Source organism: Chelon labrosus (genome assembly GCF_963514085.1).
Source record: "Chelon labrosus genome assembly, chromosome: 16".
In the NCBI taxonomy this organism is placed as follows: domain Eukaryota; kingdom Metazoa; phylum Chordata; class Actinopteri; order Mugiliformes; family Mugilidae; genus Chelon; species Chelon labrosus.
In genome coordinates this window covers 6867873-6885973 of record NC_140349.1, presented here as the reverse complement: position 1 = coordinate 6885973, position 18101 = coordinate 6867873, and the positions used below count along the sequence as shown (strand labels likewise).

General features: G+C 43.8%; 1 protein-coding gene across 2 annotated transcripts in view; it reads left to right on the top strand.

Moving 5' to 3' along the window:
• Positions 1–18101, top strand: part of hivep1 (HIVEP zinc finger 1) — a 34648-nt gene that overhangs the window by 3774 nt on the left and 12773 nt on the right. Inside the window, exons 1-2 of one of the 2 annotated variants that reach the window (XM_084563564.1) lie at positions 7726–8374; positions 17795–17848. In XM_084563564.1, coding sequence (XP_084419690.1) covers positions 8371–8374; positions 17795–17848 — 58 coding nt within the window. In that variant the 5' untranslated portion in view covers positions 7726–8370. Of the gene's footprint in view, positions 1–7725; positions 8375–17794; positions 17849–18101 lie in introns of those variants that run through there. The other variant, XM_084563563.1, reaches the window with a different exon arrangement.

Below are 18101 nucleotides of genomic sequence, written 5' to 3'. Positions count from 1 at the left end.
TCTCCTCTCCGGGAGACGGCGAGAGGCGCAGGAATGTCAGCGGTTATTGGTCGGGGAGGTGTCTGCCTGGGTCGGGAATGTCAGGTGTTTCCCCGTGAGCGTGTCTGACTCCAGGAGGGAAAACCAGCTCCGGCAGCAGTGTCGACTTTCCCTGGTGCTCCTCTCCCTCCACTCAGGTACCGTAGACTAGAGCACTGTGAGAGAGTCGTCTTTGTGCTGATCACTTTGTGTTTTATTCCTCGCTGCAGGCTTTGGTCTCAGTGTGGGCTGCTCTCATTGTTTTCTACTGTCTACATCTTCCTCCTCCTCCTCCTCCTCCTCCTCCAGATTCTGCCACATTTTTGCTGAACTTTGTTCTTGTTCCTCTGTCTGTCTGTCTGTCTGTTGGTGAACATTTGTTCATCAGGATTCGTTTAACTTTAAAAAATAAACACCACAACCTCCTAGAGCTCAAAGGGATGTGTTGCATTTTCTTCTCTGGTTCAACAAGTGCTCAGATAATCACCTCATATAAGAACATATATTTAGAAAAGAAGCCGAATGTCAACAACAGCTTCAAAAGTTTAAGAGTGTTTTTCGTCACTGAAATATCATCCGTCATCTTTTCCTCTGAGCAACAACAATGTCGGTCAAGGGGTTAACAGCTCCGACCTCCTCCGCGGCTGATAACCCGACTCAGTGGCTCCAGCGAGCGGTGAGTTTGTCCTCGCTGGTCGGACAACAGCAGCAGCAGCTGACGCATAACACGAGCGGGAGGATGGGATAAGTCCGCGTGCTGAGGATGAGCTGGAGGCGTTATGCAACAGCTCGTCCAGAGATAGAGCAGGGCTGAACAACTTCTTCTTCTTCTTCTAGCATGAGATCATCACTGAGCTCCCCCCCCCCCCCCCCCCCCCCCCCCCTGCAGCTTCATGTAAGAACAGAAGTACCTGTGATGGAGAAACAGCAGGAGGTCTGTTAGTAGCGGCGCTGCACGAATTAATTGTTTGGCTCTACTTTTATTAAATGCATCATCTCTGCGGGAAGCGTCCACCTCTGCAGCAGTTAATTCTCCAGAGGTTTCGTCAACATGTTGATTGACAGTTTATGAAAGGTTCATTTTAATGAGGTGGATAAGCTTAATAATGGTGTCGTATGGACGGACGCAAACCTCAGTTTAACGTCCCATCCTTAGCCCACCGATTCGTTTTCCTCAACAGCAGGGGATGTAAATTAGCTTTCATTTCCATTTCTTTTGCAGATTTATTTTTTTTTTTAAGCAAATTTGATTTAAATTTCTCCTTCGCTCTCCAGGGGGCAAAAAAAAAAATGTTTCTGGTTGTGGAGCTGTAATAATTAATAAATCGAGAGAAATCTGGGGATTGATAGAAGGAGACGAGGAGGAAGATAAAAAGAGGTGAGGGAATGCAGAGTCTCTCACGGGTCGGTGTGGTTATGTAACGTTACCTCCTGCCTACTGCTGATGGCGGAGGAATCAGTAAATGAGGTGGAGGTGGAGGTGGGCGGTAGAATCAACCTCACAGAGGAAGAAGACGTAGTGGTGGTAGTGTCCATCAGAAACATATCTAAGGTCAACTACCATATTATTTACCTTCATGTAATTCCCAAATGAATCAGAGAGATTCAGTGGCATCATGTGATAATCCTTTAAGTCATCTCTTAAACAAACGGAAAGCTTGCAGCTTTTAATTTTTAACAGAGTTGTTGTTTCGCATTGAAGTGAATTTAATATGTCTCTGTGTTTAGGACTGTTGGTCAAGTAAACGTCTTTTTTAATTCTTAACGTTGAGGATGTCTCTGTTAAACGAAAACAAACCGAAATGGAGGTTGTTCTGTTTTCTTACGAGTGAAGTCCCAGCGAAGGTTAATTTGTGGCACTGATTCTACCGCTTCGCTGCCTGACATATTCAAGGCTGTCTGTCGAGACATGCCCCTCTGTGTTTACATGCAGGTCCAGCCGTGTATATGCAAGAACCTGTATGAGTTAAATGAGCTAGAAAAGCAGATGGTTGTCTGGTGGCATCCGCTGAGAGAGAGAAACCAGAGAGAGGCTCAGAGCAGCTGCAGGAAAACCCAGTGGGAGTCCACAGAGCCGGCCACTGGTCTCTGTGGACGCCCCGACAGCACACTGGAACGGTTCACTGTAACAATAACACACTGTAACAACTCCTACACACTGTAACGACAACACACTGTAACAGCTCCTACAATTGTCTCCTAACAATTCACTGTAACAATAACACTGTAACAACACAATGTAACAACTCTGACTCATTGTAATACCACTAACAACAACAACAACAACAACAATACTGTAACAATAACACTGTAACAATAACACCCTGTAACAACACACTGTAACAACTCCTACATACTGTAACAACAACACACTGTAACAATAACACACTGTAACAACTCATACACGCTGTAACAACAACACACTGTAACAACAACACACTGTAACAATAACACACTGTAACAACTCATACACGCTGTAACAACTCATACACGCTGTAACAACAACACACTGTAACAACTCATACACACTGTAACAACACACTGTAACAACTCCTACACGCTGTAACAATAACACACTGTAACAACTCCTACACACTGTAACAACTCCTACACACTGTAACGACAACACACTGTAACAACTCCTACAATTGTCTCCTAACAATTCACTGTAACAATAACACTGTAACAACACAATGTAACAACTCTGACTCATTGTAATACCACTAACAACAACAACAATAACACTGTAACAATAACACCCTGTAACAACTCCTACATACTGTAACAACAACACACTGTAACAACTTACATACTGTAACAACAACACACTGTAACAACTCCTACATACTGTAACAACACACTGTAACAATAACACACTGTAACAACTCATACACACTGTAACAACAACACACTGTAACAATAACACACTGTAACGACAACACTATGACAATAACACTGTAACAGCAACTCACTGTAACAATAACACTGTAACAACAATAACACTGTAACAACACATTGTAACATAACACTAACAGCAACAACACTGTAACAATAACATTGTAACAATAACATTGTAACCATAACACTGTAACAACACATTGTAACAACTCTGACTCATATCCAACAAAGGTTCAAAAAAGGCAACTGGGCTTGTAGAGTTTCAGAGAAGATGTTTTACCACTCATCCGAGTAGCTTCTTCAGTTCAGAACTGAAGCCTTTGTTGGGTATACCATGACCTGGATGACTGAGAACCTTCACAGACAACTCTGACTCACTGTAACAACAACACTGCAACAGATCAATGGAATAATACTGTCATTGCCCAAACACTGAGTGTAGATAGCCCAGACTGAAAAGGCTGCAGTCATGTTGGTCTACATGTGTGAAGAACTTGGTAGAGTACGGGGTTAGGGCTACAACTACTGGTTGATCTACTGGTAGTTTTCTCAGATTAGCTCGTGAAATGTCAGTGAATAACAACAAAAAGTCCCTGAGGGGTAGTTCCCGTTTAAATAAAATATTAAGGTTTTAATTAGTTTGACCAACAGCTCAAAACCCTGAGATGTTCACGATGCTCTTGCTGCAATAACAAAATCATCAATCAAATCAAAAACATTTCAATTTTGACACAAACCATTAGAGGCCGATCGATTTAACACTTTAGCTGCTTGGAATAGTAAGAGTCTTCATTGTAGTTTTAAGAGAAGCACATATAGGACTAGTTTAAATTAAATCATAGTGAGTTAACAACGGCCCTCATTAAACTCGTCTCTCCTGTGGGCGTCAGCGGAGGGATGAAGATGGTGGTAGTTGAACTTTTTTTATAAAAAAAAATCTAAACAGAAGGAAGGAAGGAGTGAGAAAAGTCTTTAGAAACCGAGCCTGAGCAGGATACCTCTGCTGTTCTGTAACCTGATCGATGACCTCGTCTCCCATCAGATCCTTATTTCCTGTGCAGCTTCACTGCCTTTTGTCACTCTGGCTGCCTCTCACTGTACTGCGCCTCATGAGCTCCAGATCTAATTAAGACTTGTCTCCTTTCCTAGAAGGCTTGGCGGCTGTAATAGTCTCTCCTCCTGTAGTGAGGGTGGCACGGTGATTAGATTCAGAGATATGAAAGCTACAGCTGCCAGCTGGATGAAACTTATTGGCCAGAATCATGTAAGACTCCTCTGATTGGGTCTGCGATTGCGTCAAAGCCTCTGAGTTTTAAGTGGTGAGCGGTTGTGTTCTGACTTCTCTGGGACTTTTTTTTTATTTTTTTTGACCATTTCACCAAAGATGACGCTCAGCAGTTGGCTGTTGGGGAAGAAGCACTTTACTTATTTGCATTAGATTAGAAGTATGCTGTTAAACCCTGCTTAAAGAACTTGTTGGGGTGAGCCTAGTTTTCAGGCCGTGACACGTAGTCGACGGTTGGACGTTAGCTAATACTGGATTGTCGGTGTCTGGCAGTCCGACGACTGTTTTATTGGTGTATCCTGTACCGTTGGCGCTAGTTAGACTGTTTCAGCATCATCTTCATCATCTGGACATTCAAACATACTAATATTTCCACAACAACACGATCACCTTGAATGACTAAACTGTAGATGAGCTGATCAACGTGATTCACAAGAGGACAGCTCTGTTCGATGAGTTTGTAGCTCTTCCTAGCCTCCTAGCTAACTAGCTAGCTCTTCCTGTTTACCCCTTTGAACGTTGAATACAGACTACTGCCACCTGCTGGTAGGAAGAGCTGTTTTGTTTCACACGGGTGCAGAAATTAAATGTCAGCCGTTTGTTGACTCTGGTTCTAGACTTCACAGTCATAGCCGTTGTTGCTCACAGCACGGTTTGGTTTGTTTATACCTTTTAAGGCTTCATGGTTTGACAACAGTTGTGACGTAACTTTCCAAAACCAAGAAGATCTCTTTTGTTCCTTGTGTGTTCCTCAACCGTCTCTGGCTCTTTTCCAAAAACAACACCATGCGTGCACCTCTGCAGAGATTGTGTCAGACTGACTCCAAAAAATTGTTCTGATGAACCTTTACTTCACATTCAGGGAGTTAAACATTGGAAATCTGAAGACGTTTAAATCACGTTTTGAGGGAAATGTTTCCGTAGACAAATAGTGTTTTAAAAACTGTCACGATGAGATATTGATACTGTTGTTAGAGGTCTCTGAGCTGCTGGTTTACTCTTATTATATGTTACACACCCACTTGCCAGTTCATTAGGTACACTAGTGAAAGCATTTCTTTTCCCTAGTGTACCTAATGAACTGGCTAGTGAATGTATTTTATAGGTATTTGTCTTCAAACTGTAGTGGAGGATCAGTAGAGGTACCTTGTGCAGTAAATCATAGCTTGAGCAAACGTTCTTCCCCCCAGCGTCCGTTAGTGACTGTGTTGATTTCAGTTTCACATTCAGCTTCTGATTAAAGTTTATTTCATTTGGACCGAGGAATGTGTGACTGTGGCCTTTGTGCTTTGCGGTTGAATGCATTTCTGATTTCGGAGACCGTATGAAATGAAATACGAACGTTTTGAGACGAAGCCAAGAGAAAAGAAAAGTGTTTGAGTGTGTGTGCTTTCCCTCCTCACATGGTTTAGATTGGTTTCAGTTTGGTATTTGCAGAGACGGGGTCAGCGTGGGCGACAGCTTGTATTCAGCCATGTTAGTAAATTTTTGGCAACAGTGTTTGGAAGCTGAATGACCATGAGGATGTGTGTGTTTGTAGACATGTTTAACCTAATGGACGCCTGGCGCACACAGGGAGGGTATTAGAGGTTACTAGCTGGATTACTTCATTCAGGCTGTGCTGGGTTATCACCAGCTCAGCGGTCATTAACTCAGATGTTCCCACAGAGTGTCCTCTCTCTCACACACACACACACACACGCGCTAAAACACACTGTAAACGTTGCAGCGTGATCCCTCTTTAGGTCGTTTTTGGGGACAGCAGAGATTGAACGCTAAGCCGTCGAAATGAGTCACTGCTTATTTTTTAGCCCTCAACTCGCCAACGCCAACTTTACGCTGCAGTTTCGGGCCGGCCTAATTACAGAGCGCGCTGTTGATCCTGGACTTTTTGCCTGTGAAGTATTTATCTTCTCTAACCCCGGCAGTGACTCTGCAGAAAGTGCTCGGTCACGCTGTTTGTTGTCCCTGGCCTGGGTAAATATTTATCTGATTTTCTGAACCTCTTTTGCGGCCAAACTGTAAAACCCTGAGAATTCCCCATAGTAACTAATCCAAAAATAAAGCAGAGGGAGCTTCCTCTTTTTTTCCAAGCCAGCAGACTGCAAGTACAGTGAGGTTAAACATGGAGGCCAGAGTCACTCACAGAGATGCTTTTGTCATTTAACGCAGGGCTCGTTCTGTTTATATAACGCAGCCGCCTGAGCGCTTGTTGGTTGTCAGCCTGTCAGCTCTGAGTCGGGGGGTGAATCCCCTCCTTTAAATATCGACCCCGGTCCATTTAAGAGCTCACAGTGACCCGTGGGCAGCGTTATCTCAGACCTGTCTGTGTCACTCAGTCAACATTCACCAGACGGATATCCGAGTCTACGTGTTCACATTTGTTTTTGTTTTTTTTTGGAGTTAAAATAAAAAAGAAAAACAAGCTTTCTGCTGCGTCTCTGTTTTCCAGTGAAAGAACAGCAGCGGTTTGTTGATTTTAAGGCAAAGTGAAGGGAAATCTATTTGTAGACGGGACAAACCGAATCAAATTTAACTTTATTTCCTCTTTTAAGAAGGAAATCCATCATTTTAAAAACACGTTACAGTAAAAAAAGAAGAAAGAAAAAAAAAACTGCGGAAGGAGTTTTATTTTGTGTTGTTCTCTTTGGTTAAAAGACGTGAAAGTAGCAGCACTGTTTCTGATGATCCTATTAATTATTTCTAGTATCAGATAATCGGCCCTTTCTTCTCACGTCGTACTAAAATTATTTCTACAAAGTTTGCTATAAATCAGAACGTGACTAAGAAGAGCACCAGACCCTCAAATTTCAGAAGCTGCAGCCACAAACTGTCTGTTTACTTTAATAATTGACTAATTTCCTGTTTGCTGTCTCGTTGTTTTCGCAATACTGTTGTCCTGTGTCTCATATATGCACCTAATGAACTGGAGAGAGAGCGTGTACATATTTGGCCATAATGAAACATTCTCACGTTAAAACCACATCAGACATAAGTAATAGTTCAAAGCGGGTTGTTATCAAGTCTTAAATGTCGTCTAAACAAAAAAACAAAACCCCTTTCTGAATAAGAAAATAAAATCAGGAACTGTTTGGTCAAATTAAACCAGCCGTGTCTTTTAGGTTAAACACACAGAAAACCAGAACTATCCGGCTACTAATGTGCAAGCTCACTATCGAAAAGGAACCGAGAACGAAGTTGTAGGATCACAAGTGAAGTCAAAAAGTGAAAAAGAAAACCCTGCAGAGTTTTCCTCGCCTGGTGAGCCGAAGCTGTTAGGCAATCAGCAGTTGGCAGGACGCACTGAATTCCTCCCCCCTCTGACACAAACAGAGAGGGAGGGAGGGAGGGAGGGAGGCTGAGTGAGAAGGATCCCCTGGAGGGTGCCAAAGCCGGTTTCAGTGACGTCACCCGGGCTGCTCTGTTTGGCCGGGCCCTCCTCACCCTCCTCCTCCTCCTCCCCCCCCCCCCCCCCCCCTCTTCCTGGGCCTTACAGGAATTCCCCTCCTCGTCACATTATTCTGAGGAAACCGCAGGCAACGCCCCGCACCGCTGCACAGCCACAGCTGATAGGGCGGAAACGCAGACTTGTGACTGCCTGTGTTGACACCGAGTATGTATGCACTTGCTGTTCTTTGTTGCCGTTCGTCCTCCGACAAAAGGAGCCGCTGAATGTTTGTTCCACGAAACATCCACTCTGACCCGGGGACATTTTGTCCCGTGAAAGACTAAAACGGACAGGCACATAAAAAAAAAACCAAAAAAAAAAAACGAAACTCGGCTTTGTTTCCTGTTTTGCTCTGAACGTGTCAGAGGTTGGAGATTCGTGAAGATTCGACTTTCGGCTAAAACAAAAAAAAAAAAAAAAAAAAAAAAAGACGACTCGTCTCCTGCTCTCGTCAAACTGAATGAGACGCCTCCGGTGCAGTGAGCGACACAGACAGGAAGCAGTCAGTGTGCTGTCACTCATTCATGGCGCCACGGTAACCAACAACAAGTGGGCAGTGGGGCAGTCGAGCCCGAGGGATCCGCTCTGTGTTTGGAACTTTTTTTTTTTTTTTTTCGTTTTTGTGCGTTGTTGTCGCATCAACGTACATCAACGAGAAGAGCTGCTGCTTTCAGTTTTGGTTTGACAGACCCTGTGGGACTCCGGGCTGCTCTGTGCACTGATGAGTAAGTCCTGCGTTACGTTTGTGATTAACTTAAACTTTTATTGCTCTTCTAAATGCATTTCTGTTCAATTGACGCTTAGAAACTTGGACAAAGAAGATTTTTTGAATCTGCTCGAGTCAGAAAATCATGAAACTGTCTTCTGTTTAAGGACTAGTTTGACATTTTGAGCTTATTTGCATGTGTGTGTGCACTAAATATAAACCTGGAACCATCAGGCTCTTCACTTAAAAACAACAGAGGAAACATTAACACAGTCAACCTCTAAAGATAATTATTATTTTTTTTTTTTTATCAGTCATCTTTCATCTCGACACTTTAACTTGTCGACACTTTACTACGGTTAACGTGTCAGACTGTTTCTTCTCGTTCAGGACCGGTTACTTCCGGGAGTCTGGTGCCGGTTGCCTGGCAACTGGTCCCAGCCAAAAGACATCTGCCAGGCAAATAAAACATAACTTTAATTAGACGTGCTTGTAGGTGGATCTTTATTTAAGCTTAGATCCATGCTAGCTAAGCTAATCACCTGCAGGCTTCAGATTTACCGTGGTTATCTATCGTCTCACACACACACACACACACACACACACACACACACACACAAAAAAAAGACCCAAAATGTCAAATTATTCCTTGACAATGTTTTTGTTTTTTTCTGAAGGCAAAGCAGGAAGATTCACCCTGATTATTAAACATATTAAAGGTCCTCTGAGGTGTGAGCTGCATGTGACACCCCTCACTTCTTCTTTCTCTGTGACGCACGGAGCTCGATGCATGTGCGCAGAATTTGTTTTCACGCCGAACTGAATTAAATGTACTTCCTGCCCCACGAGGCATCGCTTGACGACACCATCGGGCCACCGGTCGCTGAGCTCAGTAAAGTGGAACCACAGCCGAGCCGTTGCTTTTTCTGTGTCAAAGCCCTTTAACGCTGACTGGATGCAGTTTGACGTGCAGCTTGTTTTTACTTCCAGTTTTTTTTGCCTCCTCAAAGAAAGAAGTGAGCGTTTGTGTACAGTGGAGGGATCGCTGCTGAATTTCAGCGACTGTCTCACGTCTTATCACGGACGGAAGTCCAAGTTCAGTTCAGTCTGGGCATGAGTTCAGCCGGGGCTTGTTTTCATGGAACTTAAGTGATTAGTGGAGACACTGACTGGCAACAACTTTGATTAATGATTAATGACCGTTTAAAGGGCAAACATTCATGTCCCTGCTTGTTAAATATCAAGAGTAAGAACATTTAATAGAGGACTAAACTTCAGTAATCATGTCCGGTACTTTACACCGATCGGCAATAACATTACGACCACTGACGGGTGAAGTAATGGCCTTAAATTTGTTGTTAGAAGCAGGAAAAAAAAAAGGACAAGTGGAAAGATTTGAGCGACTTTGTGACGGTTAGATGATCGGGTCAGAGCATCTTTAAAACTACAGGTCTTGTGGGCTGTTCCTGATCGCTAGACGTCAGTCACAACAATGAGTTCAAGGGGCCGACCTCTCAACTTACAGGACTTAAATGATCTGCTGCTAACGTCATTTATCACAGCGCACCTTCAGTGGTCTAGTGGAGTCCGTGCCTCCATGTGTCAGGGCTGTTTTAGGAGCAAATATATGATATTAGGTAGGTGGTCTTAATGTTATGGCTGTGTATTTTCATTTAAACTACATTTGAGAGGAAACTAAATGTACATTCAGCTTTTTTCTTTACATAAATTTAATTTAATGCACTCTGTGTTGAACAGCTCCAACTAAACTCCAGCAGTTAAATGTCTCTTAGATGTAAATACATTAATAGTAGTTTTATATAACAGCTGCTTTTCTCTCCTTTTATATATGTTTGTATTTAAACATCTTTTGGTTTTGAGCTGTTGATCTGATGTAGTGCTTGAAAGAGTCATCAGTTTGAGCTGCAGGAAAATTCAGACTCTAGTGGTTAAATCGTTGTTTCCAGGCCTTTGCACTTTACGCTCAGTCATGGGCGAAGTTTTTCCAGCTTTGTTCGGCGCCAACTGTGCACAGGTGCAGGTGAAACACAGGCCTATATGTGTCTGTTATATTTGGCAGTTTATGTTTTAACATATTTACAGCCGTTTTTAATCAGAATACGCACAATTTTTACCCGAGTGTGCTGATGTAAATGATGACAGAGGATTTTTAGGTTCAAATTAATATCGTAATCTACGGAGCGGAAAAACAAACCTCAGCTTTCATCTTTGTTTCTGTTGGAGGGATAGATTAAACCCGCAGTTCAGAACTTGGCTACCAGTGCTTTAAAGCAAATCTATGTCTCATAAATCACTTAAATTACTCGGTAATTATTTTAATGAATGCACAAATGAGAGGATATCTCGACTAAAGAGGAGATTTTTTTTTTTTTTGGCGTTGTAGGAGTTTGGGAACCAGTCGAGGATCGATCAATAATGAAAATAAGTGTTTGTGACGGTTTGCTCCTTCCTTAATTGTCCTGGGAGGCTCGTGATTTATTTTACTACATAACAAACGGACTTTACAGGCTTCACACCTTCCATGATTTGCAGCCGCGAGGGAAGGAACTCATTATTTATCGGGTCTTGGCTCTGTGTTGTGTTTGGACGTCTGGCTCTTTGCTCGTCCGTTCTGGTGCAGGCTGATTTTTTTATTTTTTTATATCTTTCATGGGGGGGTTATAATAAATGTGTGTCTGAAATAGATATTATTCTCGTTCATCTCCGCCTGCCACCATTTAAACCCCTACACACGGACGCAAACACACACATCTCTACCCACCCGGTAGATTTCTCGTTATATCAATTTTTCACAAGGGTGCCCACGCACACCCAATAATCAGTGGCCTCCAGTCTGCTGCTGCTTCTTCCACCTACAGCTTCCTGCGGGGGCAGCGGTACTGTACAGATACGGCACCAAACCTCTGTCTTTGTCTGTGTGCAGGAGGGAGTGTGATCAATATTTCACGCGCAGACTGGCTGTTTGCGGCTGAATTATTTGGGCAATAAGAGGCGAGTAAATCCTCATCGCTGCGTCGTTCGTCTTGTTTGTGTTCAGAGCTGCATCTTTATAGATTGTTAACGGCTCAAGTTGACGCCGTGTGTTGTTATTTTTTACTTATACCTGCCTCGGTGCCCTCACCTCCGTTAAACAGTCCAGCCAGAGGAGGTTAAACAGCTCTCCCTTCATCTCCCTCACCCCTCCTTCTATCTTGTCGTGGGATGTTTAGCAGTCATCAGCTGATCTCCAGAGGCTGCAGAGAGAAAAGGGAGTTGATTCAGTGTTTTTGGAAACCGCAAACCCTCCTGCTCTGTTTGTCTTAGTTTCAGTACGAATATGACTCTGAAATATGCATCCCTCCCTTTTTGTGCCAAGACGCTAACCCTTTGCCCTAAATAAAACTCTATTATCATTGGTTAACTTTTATTGATCGAGGGTCAACGGAGATTAGTGCTGTTTAAGTAACTTTTAAAACCAAAAAATTTCAAATATTTTTATTGTCAATTCTCTATATTTTCAGGAAATAAGCAGCGTAGATATAGAACGCACGGAAAATAGGATAAAATATAATGTATAAAATCAACCTATGCACAACAGTAGTGGTAGTGTGATATGGTAGCAGCTTGTTGACATGTACTCATCTTAATGCTAAAGTTTTATGTCATTACAAATTTGCTTTGGCCTTTTTAAAGACATCTTGAAATTATACTAATTATTTTACGACACTTTATACGTCAAACATTTAACCATTTAATTGAGGAAATAATCAGAACAATGGTGATTATAATTCTTTGTCTTGACAAAACGTGATAGATATAGTTTGTCTGATAGAGATTATACAGATTCTGGCACTTATCAATTAATTTCCTTGACAGATTGTTTTAATCGATTGTTAATAGTTAGTTAAGTGTTAGTGACACGTTCCCAGAGTATTAGGTGATGTTAAAACTCAAAGATTATTCCCGTTGCAGTGATATAAAAGCAGTGAAGCCGTTTAGCGTCCGTCTCTTTTAGTGTTGATCAGGTTTGATAGAGTGATCTAATGTGAGGGAGGACTGAGAGAGGAAGTCACCGAGCCGTTCGCTCAGAGCTGACTGATGATGATGATGGACTGCAGGGTAATGGGACACTCTCGGTATTGCGGGGGATTCCTCTGCTGTGCATCATCGTTTGTCCGCAAACCCACTTCTCTGCTTTCAGCCCGGGCTCGCCTCCCCCGGAGGCCGCCGGCGGTCTCTCTGTACGGGCGTGTCCGTTGAAGATAAAGAATGCGTCAGACGCTGACAGTAACCCTCATGGCCACTTATTTCATCCTTCAGCTGCTGAGGGCTGCAGAAAAACGCTGCGTCTCCACCACGGGGGGAGAAAGCCCAGATAAGATCGTCTGAGTTTCCTTTAAAACGGTGGATTCTGCAGCGCCCGTACATCTGACCACAGCAGGAGGAGGTGTCCCGTCTTTAACACGGGCGTTATTATCACATGAAGCTTGTCGGTGAGAGATCTGGATTCACCGCCAGAGGAAAGGAGATGCTATCGTTTTCCGCATCTGTTATACAAAACTGTAATTACATGAAAGCACCAACTGGGTGTTATCACAGTATTTGGCTCCGTGCTACAGCTGCTGCAACTGGCAAGATGTCAATTTCTGTCTATTTATACGCCTCTGATCAGAGCTAACGACATTAAAACACTCTTAGGAGAGGCTTTGTACAGCGGGGCTGTGACTAATGATTACTCTCGTCATTCTGCTAAACACTTTGTTGATTAATCAATTATTTGCTCCATAAAATGACAGATAACAGTAGAGTAATTAATCACCAGATGTCCTCAGGTTGCCTGGTTTGCAGGAAAAAAACTGTTTTAAAAACCACAAAATTTACTATCAAAGAAAAAGATTACAGCAGAAAATCTTCCAATTTAAGAGATTAGAAGATTTTTTTTCCTCCTCAGAAAATAAATAAATGCTGCTGATAAATCTTATTTCTTATTATCTTATTTTTAAGAGCATTTTTTCACGATTATTATTTTTATCACTAGTTTAATCTGCCAGATAATGAGTTGATATAACAATGATACAAAAATACTACTACTAAAAACTAATAGTTGCCTGTGAGCATGTCGTTTAATACATGATCAATATCTAGAGTTATTAATTAACGTCCTAAACTGATGTAGTGACTTTTTATCTACTGTTTATTTAGTTGGAAAATGACCTTGTCCGCGACTGAGAGAGAGCGTCGGCCGGTGTGAGGGTGTGTTTGATGTGCGCTTGATGTCGGGTGGGTGCAGCGCTGCTGGGTGGAGGTGCTCCACTTACATAACCTCCATCTCCCTCCCGCACTGTGACAGTGAAGAAGAGGCAGCTGCCAACTCCCATCTCGTCACCTTCAGCCTGCTGAGGCATCGCTTCACTTCTCTCTCTCCTCTTCTTCCTCTTCTTCTTCTTCTCCCTCTCCTGTTTCTTCTCCTCTTAGTTTAAACATCCTCCCACACATTTCTCCTTTTCTTTATTCACATGCTTTTTGACTTCTTTCCCCTTTTTCTCCTCTCTCCTTGTCCTCTCCCTGCACTCCCCTCTCCCACCTTTTCTCTCTTCTCCCTCTTTGTCCTCTTCTTGCACTCCTCTCTTTTTCTCTCATCTCCCACCTTGTCCTCTCCTCTGCTCTCCTCTCCTCATCCAGTTTGATAGACTATTGTCCAAACATCAGATCAGTCCTTTTGTCTTCTTGGCGTTAGTGTTTACTCTCTCTCCAGCTCTTTCTTTAAACACATAACGTAGCACATTAGCCGTCTTCTAACCCGGCTCCTCGTGTGCCGTACACCGTGGTCCAGCGGTACTGTTCAGCCTCGTTGTTGGTACACCAGTGCAGTGTTGTGCATACTGATGACGACACTTCACTCCCTCACAGATGCTGTTTTTGCAAAACAACCAGCCCCCTCCTCCCTTTCTCACACACATATCTTTGATGCTCACAGGGGAGCTGAAGCCAAACGGTTTGTGCCATCTGAAACATGTGAACGTCGGACATATGGTTGACATGACAAGCTGCCACTACGTCGCTGTTGATGGTCGCTGTCTGGCGTGGTGAGGCCCAGCAGGGCAGGCTGTTGAGAATAAAAAAAATAAAAATATGAACGAGCTGGCAGCGACGGGAGGAGGACGTGTGGAACCTCCCCTTCTTTCTTTTCATCTCCCACTTTTCTTTTCCACCCCCCTCCTTGTCCTCTCCCTCCTCCTCCTCGTCCTCTCCGGGCGCTCTCAGCAGGAACGTGGTGATTTTAGCTGTAATGTCACATCGTTTTTCCTTCAGACAAAAGTTAGCGCTCCTGCTCATTAGCACGTGTTTAAATCTGTATCTGTTACCGTCACGTCTTTACTGGCTGTTGTCTGTCAAAAGCCTTAATGGAGTTTTGGATGGGCTTCCCTTCCCGCTGAGCAACCCCCTGGACGTAGCTGATGGGTCGTAAACTCACATCAGGGGGGGGGGCGTTAGGATTAAAAAGCACACGTTTTCCTGTGCGATTACGTCAGTTCTGCCCTCGGGGTCCAAGTAATCACATTTCCCACTCATCCTAGACAGCACAGAGAGAGAGAGAGGAGAGGGAGAGGAGTGGGCTGGAAGATGCAGGGAGGGGAGGATGCAGTAAAAGATTCGCGGTTGTCATGACAGTGACAAGCGAAGAAGACCGACTCCATCGCCCACAAACTCCTGATTAATTGACATGCACCTGCCCACTCTGCCCCCTCCCGGCCCGGCCTGGCCCGGCCCGGCCCGACCCTGGTGCATCCTTAGACGTCACGTTGCACAGATCAAAGATCGGGAGTCGACCGCTTTGAGGCCGAGGGCGAAGCTTGAGCAGCATTTCACCCCCCTGTCCTGTTGGTTACTGTCTGTACCGTTACTGTTGAAGTAGATATATCTTTTTATCAGCTTGTTAAAGTCGTCAGGTTTAGATCTTCTGATCCGAGTACGATAAAATACTGACAACACACATTTAGGTGAGCGTATCACTTCATATTCTTCTAAATTATTAAAGCCAGTCGGATAAATAGATCGGTAAGAAGATAGTCAGCAACTTTAAAACACTTCAGGTCACACTATAGACAACAAAATAGCTTTTTATTTTAGTGGAATTTACTTTTGTGGCTGCAGTATAATTTACAGTAATTTTTCTTCATCCTTCTTGGAGCATTTGTTTGAAGAAGCCTTTACAAGTAGCCAAGTAGTTCAGTGTGATTTGTCTACACTACGTACAGCTCAGCGTCGTTAGGCAGGAGTTTGAGCGTCCTACAAATAATTTCCTGTTTTGTTTAAAACCACACTTGTAAACAGTTTCAGTCTGAAGCGGCGGGGGGGGGGGGGGGGGGGGGGGGGGGGGGGCTCCTCTTCAGTTTTCTCTCGCTGCCCTCAAATTTTGCGGTCGTGTTCCACGCTGCGCTCTGGTTTTCATCACCAGCAACATTTGTGGTGCGTGCCTTTTGTTGTTTTCCGCGGTTACGGGGGACAATTACACAGATTTCAGATGGTTGGATGAATATCTCCACGGTGAAATATGTCGACGACGACCACCACCACCTTGGCAAACCCCCAGCAGCCATAATGAAGGAAATATGAACGACCCTATAATCACTCCCTTCTGGCTCGGAGTCGGGAGGGTTGTGCTGCCTCGTCTCTTTCCACTCGCTGGGCTGGTGTTTCCTGTTCTTTTCCGTGCTCCAGAGCTCAACTTCATGGGTGTCATTCAGCATGAGGGGTCTTGTTTGTGGCTTGTTATGTAAGAAGAGGAATCTGATCTATAATAGCTGCCACTCTGGTCTCCCACCATACACAACCACTAATGGGATTTTTGGTGGGCAGTAATCACTTATGCTTTGGTTTGCCAGTGCGGTCTAATACAAGACATATGCATCAAGCTGTGCAAACAATGAAGCATACGCTAGCGAAACAGATCTACCTCCAGATCTTCTAGCCGCTAAAATAAGCATTCATTATCTCAAATAGGTTTTGCAGTAACATAGCCATTTTACTCGAGGAAGCTGTGAGGTTGAGCCGTGACTCTGAGGGGAAGCTTCGGGATCATCTCCGTGTGTGGAGGAACGCACCACGTCGCCGTCGTTGCCAAGAAAACACAAGCCGCGTCTTTGTCGGACGCCAAGGGGCGTTCACGCGATTTATATGTAAATAGACCAGACACACAAACGCATACCTCTCTCTTCTCTACCTTTCTGCCAGACACATGCTCATAAACAAACACTCATGCCCTCTCCTCATGTGTCTCGGTTGCTGTGTTTCTGCTGGCAGGGTGCCTTTGTTTTGCTCCACGGCAGCACAAAGGGGTGGGGACGCATTATGTAATCCGTGGCGTGTGCCTGGGATGTAATATAGAGAGAAAGATGGGGAAGGGTGTGACTATAGTAACACACACACACACACACACACACACCGACCCACACAATGACATAATCCTCTGACCTCCCCCGTAGTGTGTGTGTGTGTGTGTGTGTGTGCACCCCTCCTCTGAGTATTCCCGGCATTGCACCGTGAATTTGGGAACCACAGAAGAACATCCTCTTTCACCCTCCATTAACGTTCGAGCAAACTAGGGCAAAAATTGCACCTCTCGGTCCTCGAGGACTCGTCTTGCACTCTTTAATGCCACATGTGGGGCAGAGAAGCCTCGGCTGGTTTGGTTTGGTTTTTTTTCCCCCTTGTTCAGTTTCCATGGTCGTGCTACAGCAGTGCCGGAAAATGTGTGTATGCACGCACGCTTGGTGGAAGGCTGCAAAACAAAGCTGTCAAAAGTTAAAGAGACAATAGGGAGAGAAAAACTAAACAAAAACATAAATCACCTTCTGTTTAATTTAAGCTACATGTTGTAGTAGTGAGAAAACGGAGGGAAATACCTCCTCTGTTCCACCACAACGACTCAGCGCAGTATAATTAATATTGATTAGAGTAACACCACCTCCCACACATCCATATGCTTCATACATAAACAGGTTCTTCACCTGCTGGATGCCGGGTGAAGACTGTGACGTTTAAAGAGGCCTGAGCGGAGCGAATCCGTCGTCCCCGTTGGGGTTTTTCCCAACATGCAAATAAGCCTGTGGATCGGCGCTCACTCTGTGAAAATGAAAACGAACCCACAGCTCTGACTTTCATTTGTAAACATAATCCTGGTTATTTCTATAAGTGGGCGTGCCCGTGTGATTGTGTTTTAATGTGCGCCCCCTTCGTGATTACAGTAGTTTCCATAATGGAACATCGTGGAGCGCTCTCTGCTGTGGAGGAAGTCTGTTTTTCATTTGAAAGGCCTTCGTCCCGCTGCAGCCGAGTGGGAAGCATCCCCAGTATCATCATTAGTTGCGTTCTGCACCGCCTCGACCATGGAGCGCAGTTCTTCGAGGTTAAAGTGGTTTCTGTTCTTGTGTTACAGATAAAATTGAGGAGGCACAGAAGGAGCTTAAAGATCCCAAAGGCCCACAGAAAGGTAAGAGATCTGGAAAATTTACTAGAATGCATTTCTCTTTTCTTTCCACTAAGTTTGTTTTGCATGTAGTTTTATTTTTCAACCTGGGTGAATATTTTTATATTTTAGCAGTGACCTCCTGTCATTTTTAAATATCATTAAAACTTGTAGATTTATTTTAATACACTTCTTTTTTTATTATTTATTTTTAATCATGCATATATGTGTAGTAGTATTATACATATAGAAAAACTGAAAATTGTGTACTTTCTGC